At 41.0% G+C, this 12,418-nt stretch overlaps 2 protein-coding genes across 2 annotated transcripts; one reads left to right on the top strand and one right to left on the bottom strand.

Annotated features, from left to right (window-relative positions):
• Positions 1-278: 278 nt before the first annotated feature.
• Positions 279-6,619, bottom strand: LOC115580076 (uncharacterized). Its single transcript, XM_030413937.1, has 10 exons — positions 5,903-6,619; positions 5,741-5,808; positions 5,529-5,637; positions 5,159-5,307; positions 4,888-5,036; positions 4,643-4,802; positions 4,010-4,103; positions 3,775-3,853; positions 3,241-3,314; positions 279-3,130 (listed from the first exon to the last, which is right to left on the bottom strand). Exons 1-10 carry the CDS (start codon positions 5,914-5,916, stop codon positions 2,122-2,124), a joined length of 1,905 nt encoding a protein of 634 aa, XP_030269797.1. The 5' UTR covers positions 5,917-6,619; the 3' UTR covers positions 279-2,121.
• Positions 6,607-12,184, top strand: ddias (DNA damage-induced apoptosis suppressor). Its single transcript, XM_030413930.1, has 5 exons — positions 6,607-6,967; positions 7,130-7,291; positions 7,668-7,776; positions 8,667-8,965; positions 9,056-12,184. The coding sequence occupies exons 1-5, from the start codon at positions 6,846-6,848 to the stop codon at positions 10,809-10,811; spliced, it is 2,448 nt and encodes an 815-aa protein (XP_030269790.1). The 5' UTR covers positions 6,607-6,845; the 3' UTR covers positions 10,812-12,184.
• Positions 12,185-12,418: the final 234 nt, after the last annotated feature.

Here is a 12,418-nt window from a genome sequence, read left to right as displayed (position 1 = left end):
CACTTTCACCAGCTGTTGACATTTCAATGTCAACAATAAAACAGCGTGACAAGTTGTGAATAAAAAGCAGAGATGAGATCAGATGAGATGTTCGCAGTGTGATACGCGGCGGAATACATTTACTCAAGTACTGTATTTAAGTACACGTCAGAGGTATTTTACTTGAGTATCTCTGTTTTCCACTAATTCATTCTTCCGTATTTTACTTTTTTCTCACTATATTTTACTTTTCTATAGTTGCTTTGCAGATGAAATCCTACACCAGAGCCACAAAAGAATACATTTTATAAATTATTTAATAAGTCGACACACAGTATACAGTATACATACATGTAAATATATGTATCGTTGATTTGTATTTGTTCTTTAGATCAAAATCAGATACTTTAAGACTCAAGTAAACCTTTCACTGTGGCAGTTCAATGGCTGCCTTAAATGCTTCAATGAACTTAATTAAGATTGAATAGTTCATTTAACATCCAAGTTGTCTTTTTTCTATGATTTAAAGTTAAATGAACTTTAGAATACATGTTGGACAAAACTTAGATATTAAGTTGAATCAACAACTGTTGACACTGACAATCAATACAAATACATTTGATATTTTTTCACATGTGATGATTTCTTTTGGCCGTCAGTTCCTCATTTCACACAAAGTGTTGTAGGAGTGGCCCCTTTTTGAAGTTCACTGTCACAGAATCAGCAGGAAGACATTTCATGACGCAACTCACAGTGGCTTGAACAGAAATGCTATTGTGTTAGTGGCTAAAGACTGGATTAAATACTAACATCTATCATGGTTAACTCATAGAAATACGTTCCTTAAGAAACATGATCAGCACATTGGCAGCCTCTTGGACCACATGTAGAATATTGCTACTGCGTCACAATGCTACTGACCTCACCTCACCATGTGACATCACATTTCCCAGAATGCTACTCAACTAACGTGCAATCATGTTACATTATGCAGTAAAGAGCTTACATAAAGAGCTATATATATTTTAAACAGACCTATTTAAGTACCTTTTAGACACATTTCTTATCAACCCTATGAATGACTTTCTGAACTTAAATGATTATGCAAACATTCACAATAAACACATCAAGGTTACAACATGTTTGGTCTTTTGCAAGTTCCACATAATGACGGCTGCTTGGGTTCAGTTTAATTTTGCCATTCAGATGTGTTTAAAGCTATCTGCAGATGTATATGGGATATATTTTGTGACAACAATATAACTGAAGTCAATAGAAATTGCTCCTGATGCATTGAAACAACAATCAAGAAACCCAGCAGTGATGTCTCTCTGAGGCAAACACAACTCAGGAAAATCCACATTTGACAATATGAACAACTTTCCTTTTAAATGTCATCATTATGATATATTTATTACCAGTAAATATATCATAATGATGTGCTCTAATGTAACAGATGTTTCACTTTCACTTAAGAACACAACCATTACTTAACTTATTCACACAAATAAAAGTTCCTTTTAACCTACGTGTTTTTGCTCTGAGGAGAATAACGTGCTGTGTGACGCATTTTTCTGTGGTAGGGACTCAACACTGAGGTACAATCAAGCTCACAGTCAGATTAAACACTACAAAAAATGGCTTCACTGTTAAATCACATTTCACTGAGATACTAACGACTGGATGAGAAAAACACGATTCCAGACACTTGAGAAACATACACCCACCACAAGTTATCTCCATTTGCATGTGAAAATCAAAGGACTTATTGAGTATGTGAAATATTATGAACTATCTGCAGCCGTTTTCACATTTTCTTCTGTTTCTCTATGTACAGACTTGGGTGTTTTAACATAGTTGCAATGTATTTACAGAGGAAACAAAGCAGCTGATCTTAAAGTGCAAAGACGTGATTTCTTTAAATCACATTACAGTCATATCATTATCAAACAATCTTCATCAGCAGGCGTCGCCAGGGAAATGCAGACCAGCTTGTGGTGAGAGGTGAGAAGTCACGGTGCAGATTTTTGAACACTATCAGTCCGATCTGTCATCTTCCTCCCTCTTATTTTAAACATATCTCAACAATGAATATAATCCAAAGAAGCCCCCAAAAATGAGTGCATCGAATCGCATTAAGCGCTACACACTTTGATAGCCGCCTTCTGTGAACGCTGGCATTGACTGGCCGGCAGATAACAAAGAGAGGAGAGGTCTGTCCAGTTCAGGGAGACACTTTGCACCCTGGACACTATTAATGAAACCTGGAACAGCTTGTGTTAAGGATATTTCAGGCATCTCGCTGATTGATTCCTCTGGATATTTGTCCAAATGTTCCTCTTCCTCGCCGCTCTGCTGCTCTGTGAACAAAATGTCAGGCTGCCCCACCAGATTTTGAAATGCCTGATAGTCGTCACTCACTGGAGGGAAGCTGCGTGAAACTGCAGGCACACAGCCGTAGCAAGGATTTTCATCACACTTAATGGCCACTTCATGTGTTCCATTTAGCTTTGCGGCATCGCCGACCACCTCAACAGACTTTTCACACCCATTCTCAACCCTGAATGCAGGATCACATGACACAATTGGGTTGGTGCCGCTAGAGCTGGAGGACAAACCGGAGTCTTCTGCACAGGAAAATCTCCCAGAATCTGAATTGCACTGTTGATAGGACATGTCCATTGGCATAAGAGATGAAGCCGCTGGGGGGAAAGTAATAAGCAGACACGCCTGAACCTGTTGGTCAGCACAGCTCACAATGTCACCCTGACTAGGATGGTACGCGGAGTCACACTGCATCTGGACCTCGGAGCTCTCCAGCAGAGTCGGATGTGGGAGGTTTGGGATGAGGATGGAGTGGGTTTTTCTGTCAAAGCCAGATGATCCAGAATTCACATCATAAGCTCTGACATCACAAAGGTTGTAGGGAGAGGAGAATAGACCGATCTCTGGGTTCATTTCTTGAGGTGGGCTGCTGGTCAAAGGTGATATCTGGCTTATATTGGGGAAGGCTTTACGAAGGGCCTCCTCAACACCAGCTACAATGTCAACAGGCTCTGTGATAGAGTAGCTGGTACAAGAGGAGCCAGTGCTGAATCCACTGCTTTGCTGAAGGCTCCCGCTGCTGTCGTCATGTAGTGACCCCTCTGACCTGAACAGAGAAGAACTTGTTACTAGTTACTTAAACTGCCAATGTAATCACATAGAACCCCTTAAGGAAATGCATTGTTTTGTTTATGCTGCTGGTGCAGCCATACCAACCATGATTTGCTGTTGTCTGAAATAAGAGGCTCTACAGAGATAGGGGATAAGACAGGTCTGACCGGCTTCAAGACCTGCAGCGAGGAGGATAAAAGTGTTGAAACTACAGGTGTGAACACTTAATTTAAAGGAATCAATCTAGAATTAAATGTCCTTCTTTGATAGATTCTACACAAATTATTCATCAGTACAGAAAAACTATTTTTGACCAAGCTCACATTCTTTTAATAAAACACGGCATGAGTAGCTCTCCACGATAAAACTGCTTGATTTCATGCTTCAATGCTGCCCAGAAACACCAGTCTGTCAGCAACAAAGGCTGACTGTTGAACACGTCACAAGGACAACAGATAACTAGCTCGTACGTTCTGCACCTGTGCGGGGCGGAAATAACTCTCCATACCACCAGGTGGCGGTACTCTGAAATTGTTGAATTGAAGCTGGTATTTTAAATGGGAAAAAAAGTTACATCATGTCGCTTTACATGAAACAAACAGAACCAACATTGACTTTACATCAACATCGGTGTCTTACATCTTCCTTGCGTGGATGCATATTAAGAAGTCTTGGATTTGGACATTTGGCAACTGAGTCCCACCACATTGTTTTGGCCCTAAAGTGAAAACCAAAAAAAATAATAAAAATCAAACAATGCAAGAAAGTAATACTCACGCCACATACACACAACACCAGTGTGGTTGTGTTTAAGCTTTTCATATTATTCACTAACAGAGACACAAGGCTTTTCTTTTTAATCTGCATGACTTACTTTGCATAACAGCCATATATGGTACCGCTGAGGATGATTGCTGCAATACTGAGGCTGACGATGATAGCCACGGGCAGGACATCAGGGGACATAGCTGTGAAGCAACACGTACGAAGGAAGTTTAGAACATGAGATGAGACGGCGTATGGCAGAGAGATAAACTAGAGAGAAGTTCAGCATGTGGGCCTTTAGATTTGCACCAAGGAACTCATACATGTCAGAAACAGGATCTGTAAAAAACTGTATCAGCAGCTGTTGGCATTATCACATCTTTAAAGTGGCCCTTGATTAAATATTAATTTAGATTTGAGTGGCCACATCTCAGTAGAGAAGAACATCATAACAACATTTGCTTTTTCTATTTTGTAGGAGGTTTTGAACAACTGGTAAATCAAGTTTACAGTATAGATGAAGTGAAGATTAATTGTTAACTCTCTAACTTGATTTAGATGTTTTCAGTGGTCCAAGACTTTAAAATAATGTGTCTGTATATTTTTCACTTTTCATGTGCTTGAACTCTTATATTATAGGTCCATCCTCCAATTTTATTTTATGTCTCTGAACCTTTGACAGCAAAGAAATATAAAGAACCTGCATAAAAACTGACAGAAGGACTGTAAAGACGACACTCACACGTTGTGAATTCCGCCTCTTCACTGCTGTCACTGGAGCGGTTGTTCCAGTACACGCTTCTCACACTGACCAAATATGTTGTACTTGGCTTCAAGTGTTCACCATTTATTTCATAGTATCTCAGTCCATTAACTGTAGTCGGTTGGAAAGTCTCAGATACCTGGAATGGATAAACACATATGACATGATTAAAAGACCTGTGTCTGCATCTCCAGGACAAATGATCTCAGTCATGACACTGTTACCTGTGGTGTGTCCCCTTTTATACGATAAGTCACTATAGCTTTCAAGTCATCTCTGACACTGGGCCTGTGATCCATGTTGAGACTCCAGGTGACTTTAAAATTCCCATTGGATTCCTCCACTGTGACATTTGTTGGGACTCTGGGCTTAACTGGTGGAGAACGAGAGATATAAGAGAAGTGAGTTTCTCTCGCTCCACTCTGATACTCTGGGACTGGATCCGTCTATTCCAGGCAGATGCAGATTGCCAGTTAACAAAGAGGCCCAACTCACAGTTATCGGCGATGCTGATGATTTTGGAGGCCACGTTTTCAGCTCCTTTCCAAACTGTTGCATTGTGATCCTCCCCATAGATAAGACTCATCTTGGTAGAGCAACAACACTTTCCCCTGTCGCACTGCTTGAAAATGCAAGACACTGAGCTGTGGAATACAAGATCATTACATTTATATATACAACATTATTATATCAAATATTTCTGGCTTTTCATGCTGATTCTAACATACATATACTGTATATAAATGCATTACTGAATATTCTAGTGAAATTTATGATCATTACCATTTGATTACTCAACTAGAACTACCAAAAATGAATAGAAGTGTGTAGTTTCAGTCTGTAGAAATAAGTTAAATCAGTTTACTCTTCAAAGCTGAGGCACCGGAGCGTCAGGTTGTATCCAGAGCAGGTTGGTGCGTCAAAGTCGCAGAACATCCTGTGGAAGTCGTGGGTACAGTCAAAATTTCGGACAACTGTACGAAACGAACACAAAACCAAGGAGATTCGCGATTAGATTTAATTTCAAACATAAAACCATCGTTTTAAAGCCGTCTATGTCCACCGGGCTCTACGTACCAGAGAGAACGACACAAATCGCAATGTTTCCCACAACAAGCAGGGCGACGGACAGCGCGCCAACTCGCCTGGAGGTGAGACACAACAGAAAAACAGACTGTTAATCTGTATTTTAAACCGACGTGTGGGATTATTAAGAAAGTAGAGAACAATCTACTTTACCTCGTTGACTTCATGCTGGGATGAGTCAGATCTGTGTGTGTTTCCTTAAACCAACAATCCAGCTGCGCCACATTCCGTATGGTGACGAGCGCTTCGGCCTCTCCTCTCTCTCTCTCTCTCTCTCTCTCTCTCTGTCCTTCCTACTCTTATGGAAAAGCTCTTACTGTAAATGTTTAGCCACTAATTCACTGGTAAGAGATCTCAACTCCCATTTCCTCCTCCAGCAGAAGGAACGCTATTCCATTGAGATTTAGTGTGGTATACCCGGAATAACACAGCACACAGGCCCTGGTGTTGTGATGACATCACTCCCTTATTCATGACTCCCTTACTAAACATCAGGTGTTGATGACATTTAGGCTACATTTCAGACATACACATAATCATGTTTTTGCACCATGTAGTCTCTGTTAATGACCCATCTATCAAAGGCAATGTGATTTACAGCTGATATAGGCATGGGATTTATTTTTGCATTTTGACTTTTTTTTTTTTAGGGCACTGCATTTTTTGTCCAAACTTGGACCGAAAAAGACAACGAACTATCCTTATCGTCCAGTTTTAAGTTAAGTGCGTTAAACACACTACATACAAAAACGTTTTTCATGAGTTTTTTTTCTCAGAGAAGTCGTTTTTTTCTCATACGGCAGATCTGCAGCTTCACTCACACACCGGCAGGTGGCGGTAATGCGCCTACAAGCGGGCAAACCGACCGCCGGTGAGTCACAACAAGGGGAAGAAGCACTGGATTCAGCCTGTTGACGGGAGCAAAGTTCATGAGTACAAATGAACCTATTTTGTTTGTTTTTGAAAAGCTTTGGAGCACATTTGGTCCCCTGCTGTTGGTTGCTGCTGTGATAACTGTGTTGCTATGACTCACCTACGTGTTGTGAGAAGTCTTCGTTTAGCCTGCTAGCGTTAGCAACGGCAGAGAGAGATCCCGATGTCTGTGAGACGGGCTCTGGTGGACTGTGTTGTGTTGTCCGTCCAAGATGCCCGCCTGTTTTATCCCTGCTGCAGAGGCTGTTTGTCGAGGGTTGATGTCGAACAGCAGGACACGACGAGGTAAAGACACAAACCAACAACGGAAAAGACTCGTTAGTGTGATTTGCAAAGCGGAAACAGCGGAAACTGGCAGACGTCCCTGAAAATGAATGCCAGCAAGTGAACAAATCCTCCTCTTACTCTTTTACATGAACACATGTTTATCTGTCTTTTCCACCACAGATGCAGATGTTCCAGATGTGGCTACAGCTGTCTGAGAGACCAGGTTGAACACAGGTATCGCCTCTCACTGAAGGTGGCCCGGGACAGGTGTATATTTGGCGTAACAGTATTTGGAGCCTGCTTGAACCCATTTTTTGGCATTCATGCAAGTGGTTTACAGAGGTGAGCATGGAGAATCATCGTTTATCTACTCCAGATATCTGCAATGTGTCACTCTGGTGTATGCACATGATTTATCTGTGTTATTCCAGCTTTTTGTAGTTGCAGGAAAAGCTAAATGTTGCAGTAACAACTGAACATTTAGACTGCATATGGAGCACCTTACATACACAAGGCTGTTGTCAGTGGCCTCTCCAGTTATTATCATTATTTTTTCGTTGAAATCATCTCTGTGTGGATTGTTACCTACACAGAATGAGGCCCGTACTACAAAGAAAGAGTTGTGTTTAGCGAGCTAACTTTAGGTTTAACCAGCACCAGTGTGGGGCATTTAATAAGCTCAACTTGTGGATTTCTGTCGTGTCTGTATTTTGTGTAGATTAGTGGAGGACTTGGATGGACCAGTCGGAGCATCAACCAGATCCACGTTGTTGCTGAAGTCTGTCGAGGACTGCTTCATCGGCAGACATTTCATCTTCGGTTTAAAGGTACAATTGTGATGTCTAAATGAGTTATGCTTGTACCAGTACAGGAAATTGGATAGGTTAATTTGAAATATTATTGTGTGTGTTCACCAGAAACTTGTGTTACATGTCGACAGACATCAAGAAATCTTGACAAAGAATATTTTATTCAGTGTATATGAATTTACATAAACATACTTTTGTTTCTGATTATGTTTTAGATGATTTTTTATTAACTGACTCGACCTTAGAAGGCTGTTTTCCAAGTACCAATGGTCTAAGAGTTTAAACTGGATTAGCCACTGGCAGCTGTAATCCATCTTTAGTGGTTGATTTTAATATTAAACAAGTACTGCCAATTTATATATGTATTATCATTATTATTATCATACAAGTTAGATGAAAACAAGCACACAAACCAGCCAGCTGTGCACTCCCACCAACATGAGCAGTGGTAACTGTACAATTCCATGAATTTCAAATGCAGTAGTGAATTTGTATTTTGTATAATTCTTTTGTGTAATCAGATATTTCACAAGATAAGTAATATCTGGAATAACAAAGTCAGTATTATTCATCCTTTGGGAACGGAGAATGTCTGTATAAAGTTTATGCTGTAGGTGTATGTTGTTGAGATATTTCAGTCTGGTTGACTCACCAGCTGACAGACTGACTTTGGAATTCATAGACTTGCTACTAGCCTGGATAAAATCTAAGGTGTTTGTATCAAAACTGTTAATGTTTAAAAAAAATGTACTAATGGCTGATATAAACACACACATTTCAATATTGGTATTGGCCTCCAAAATCCAGTTCTGGTCAGGCTATAATCATACGTATTTAAACAACATTTCCAAAATGTCTTATATGTGAGCTTACTCTCAACCATCCCTGCCCTTGTTTGTGTCCTTCAGCTGCCCGAAACAGAAATTAGGCCTTGGCTTAGAGAACCTGTTGGGAATGGCTCCAGCAGCAAAGAAACACCTCACTTTATCGCCAGTCAGATGATTCTCCCCCAAGCTACAGGCCTGGGAGGTTGCACAGTGGTCAGTTACTATCAGATCCTTCTTCAGAAAGCTGCGTCCACTGATCCCAGGAGAACCTCCGGACCCCCAGCAACAACCCTGCTTCTGCTTCCTCATCAGTCTCAAGCAAGAAGCTTCAACGATGTCACACTTTGTGCGTCAGGTCTTTTTTCCCAGTCACTGCTGAGGTAATGACAATAAGTTGTGTCAGGTGGTGTCACTGTATAAATTGTACATTTTTGTGACATTTCTTGACAGTTGCATTTTATTGATCCTAGATCACAAGACAGCACCCTTGCTCCAACACCTCCATGGCAACAATCACTAGGACTCGTGACTTCTTCAGCAGAACAGGAGGAAAGATGCGGTTCCCAGGACAGTTGCGGTGAGAACAGCCGGCAGACAGACAACTTTAAAACACCACATCGTGCACAGGCCGTCTGCCTGGAGGACCATAAAGTTGAGGAAGAGACGATGCCTTCACCTGTTCTGTCTTTGGAGTACAGTTCTTACAATCATCCATCATTTGCCAAACATTTGCCACACATTGAGGAGGCTGTTGAAAAGACCCCCACCCTGAACAAATGGTTCAGGCCCTCCCTACCTGACCACAACAGCTCCAAGGGGAAATGTTTTATACCCAGACAAGTCAACAAAACGTTTTTGCCAAGCTCTTTGGATTGGGAGGATTTGCCTTTCTCAGAAAGTCTTAATGAGTTTTTGTATCAGGAAAACAAAGACGTAGACATTGTTTGTGAAACAAAGCCACATCTAACTGTGCAAAATCAGAAAGAAATGTCAAGAAACAACGGGGAAAACAGATCACAAGACAAGAACTTATCAGTTACCTCAACTCCTATTTGTCGAACTAACAAAGAGATAACACATAGCAACTTACAGATGTTACTGGATATCACTAATTCACCTACATCGAATGGAGGTGGCAGACATGATTTATCTGAGCAGGTGTGTAAGAACCCTGTTGGATGTCCAAACAAGAGTACAGCCATAAACATGTGTCTCCCTGACTGTAATCAGGAAGATGAGAAAGCTAGTTTGCTGTCTTTTGAAAACGAAGAAGAGCAGCTTGAAGGGGATGCCTACGATTGTTCGGCAGACCTCTTCAGTAGCTCGCTCATGACCGATATGAACTTAAACACACTCACCGCACAAGACGATACTGTCAGGACGACCACAGAAGTTTGTCCCGTGCGTTCAACACCGGACGAACAGAGACCAAAACATGATAAATGTTTTAACAGAGATGGTTCAATTCCACTAGGCACACAAGATTTTGACTTCGTCCCTCCTTCTCAGTCCACCCCAATTGTAAACGTAGCTGTTGTATCAAGATCACCGGCCTACTCGCACAGAACCTCGACTTTAGGTCAAGATTGTTGTGCTTTTAAAAGAAATCTGCCTGAATTGGACAGTAAATGGGCAGCCAAAAACACCACTCCTCTTAGGTTTTACTGTGTCGGTGGTAACCAACTAAGCCAGTGTTACAGAGAGTCTACAAAAGAAAACCAGTTGTGGAGGACGACACCCAGCAGCCACAGATTTACCCCAAAAAGGAGCTTATGGAAACCAGACAAGCATAAAATCCATCTTCTGGCTCAGCAGCACCCGCGGGTCCAGAGAGGGGCTTTAAAGACCGCCTCAACAGGAGGGATCAACCACAAGTGTGACTCAAGTGCTTGTGATGTGACTGTGTGTGAGTCTGAAGACAGTGAAGAGATTATTGTTCCTCCCACTCCTGCTGTTACAACACAACACAGTGTGAAGCTCAGAAGAAGAAGGCTGACTGATGACAGTACTTTGGGTTCCACTCGGGAGGGGCAGCAGGGAGTTGGAGTAAAATGTAAAAGAACTCTGTTGGATCAAAGTCTCACGTCATCACAGAGAGATCTGGTGCAAACAGGAAATAGTGACAGTGTTGCAAAGAGGAGTCTGGACGCATCAAATCATTACCCCCTCGATGACGAGAACGAGGCTTGTGATTGGTCCAGAGATCTGTTCTCTGACTCGGTCTGACAGGTTCTGTTACAGATGGACTATAATTGTTCCAAAGGGTTTTTTCCTGAATGCATTCCACATTGATAGAACAAGTTAGACCTGCCTTTGTTATGTAAAGAGGAGCACTACAACTGCTGCTGCCACGGCTGGCAGCACTGTTATCGGTACTCCAACTCTGTGCTGAAAGATCTAAGAAAAGCGCACATACAGAATATTAAACACTAAAGATAAGAGAGAGGCTGTTGAAAGGCACCGCAGGAGAAGCCTCACCTCCCTTCCTTCTGCTATTTGCACATATAACAGTCCAACTGCTTCACATTCACAAACATTTACAGTAGAATGAGTTATACCAAAGCAGGATGACCACAGCAGCAAAAGTAGGACAATTCTTATTTATGTCTCTGGTTTCAGAGTGTGATTTTGAAATAAACAATCTCCTGGACACGCGTCACATTTACATTTTTTGCTATCAAGCATCGGGCGAGACCTGCCCATTGACTGTAACCCTGGCAACAACTGTCACTCTGAAAGCATACATTGTCACTCTTAACACCCGTTTTAAAAACACTAACAGGAAGTGGTACACAAATTCGTAACTTTAATCTTAGATTTTGGTTTCCTTTTTTCACACCTTTCAGAAAAGAATAAATCAGAAATGAAGCAATTTGCTTAACTACCCTTTATATTTTGTACATATTTTTTCCTATAGGCATATCTGTATCAAGTTAGAACAACAATAACAAAAAAATGACTATAATTCTAGCCAGGTAATAATTCCAAAAATGACAAAAACGTTACCATGTACAGTATAGTGACTGATAGTGTGCAGGACTGTGAGTTTTCTAGTTACCCCCTTCTAAAAACCAAAAACAGGACACATAGGTAGGCTTTCAGCTGTGTATTGAATGATTGATTATTTGTCTTTGTATGGCTTTATTGATAGGACAGCTTCAGAGATGACAGGGTTAGGCCAGGACTCAAACCCAAACCCGCTCACCCCATTAATTATTAATTTTACCGTTTTTCAAAACTTTGTTGGTCTTTGACAATATGCATATATATCGTGTTTTGCAGGTGATGGGGTATGAATCAGAAATGTGGTCATTTAAAGTAATATGTGTGAAAGCAGTGAAACATGTTTCACATTATGAGCCACATAAACTTCTGTGTTACTACAATGGGACTTCAGTTTTGACCAGTGGATGGTCAAAACTGAAGTTGACAAAAACTGTAAATAGTGACTCAAACTGTGTTGTTAAGGCTTTTTGCCGCAACTGTCATTTTCTCTTACCCTGACTGCTCCCCATTGGATCTGCTGTACTATAAGTTGTGTATGACTGCATTCTGCCGCTACATCCAAGGACCAAATTAAATATCAAATTCTTGACAGACTTTTATTTAATTTTTGTATTATGCGGGCCCAAGCACTATCAGTGCGAAGACCCTAAAAATGCATTCAGAAAAAAAATCTGACAATTACTGGTGCAAGCTGAGGGGGAGCCTGTAAACTATCTTTACTAAAATGCCTTTTGGATTTATTCCAGGTCCCGTTTTCTATTTTATATTAACAAGAACTGAGAACTAGAAAATGCCGCCTCACGTCCTTGGGGCCAGGATTACTTCAT

This window comes from Sparus aurata, chromosome 4, assembly GCF_900880675.1.
Source record: "Sparus aurata chromosome 4, fSpaAur1.1, whole genome shotgun sequence".
In the NCBI taxonomy this organism is placed as follows: domain Eukaryota; kingdom Metazoa; phylum Chordata; class Actinopteri; order Spariformes; family Sparidae; genus Sparus; species Sparus aurata.
Note: the sequence above shows the minus strand (reverse complement) of the source record. Positions and strands in the feature narration are given on the sequence as shown.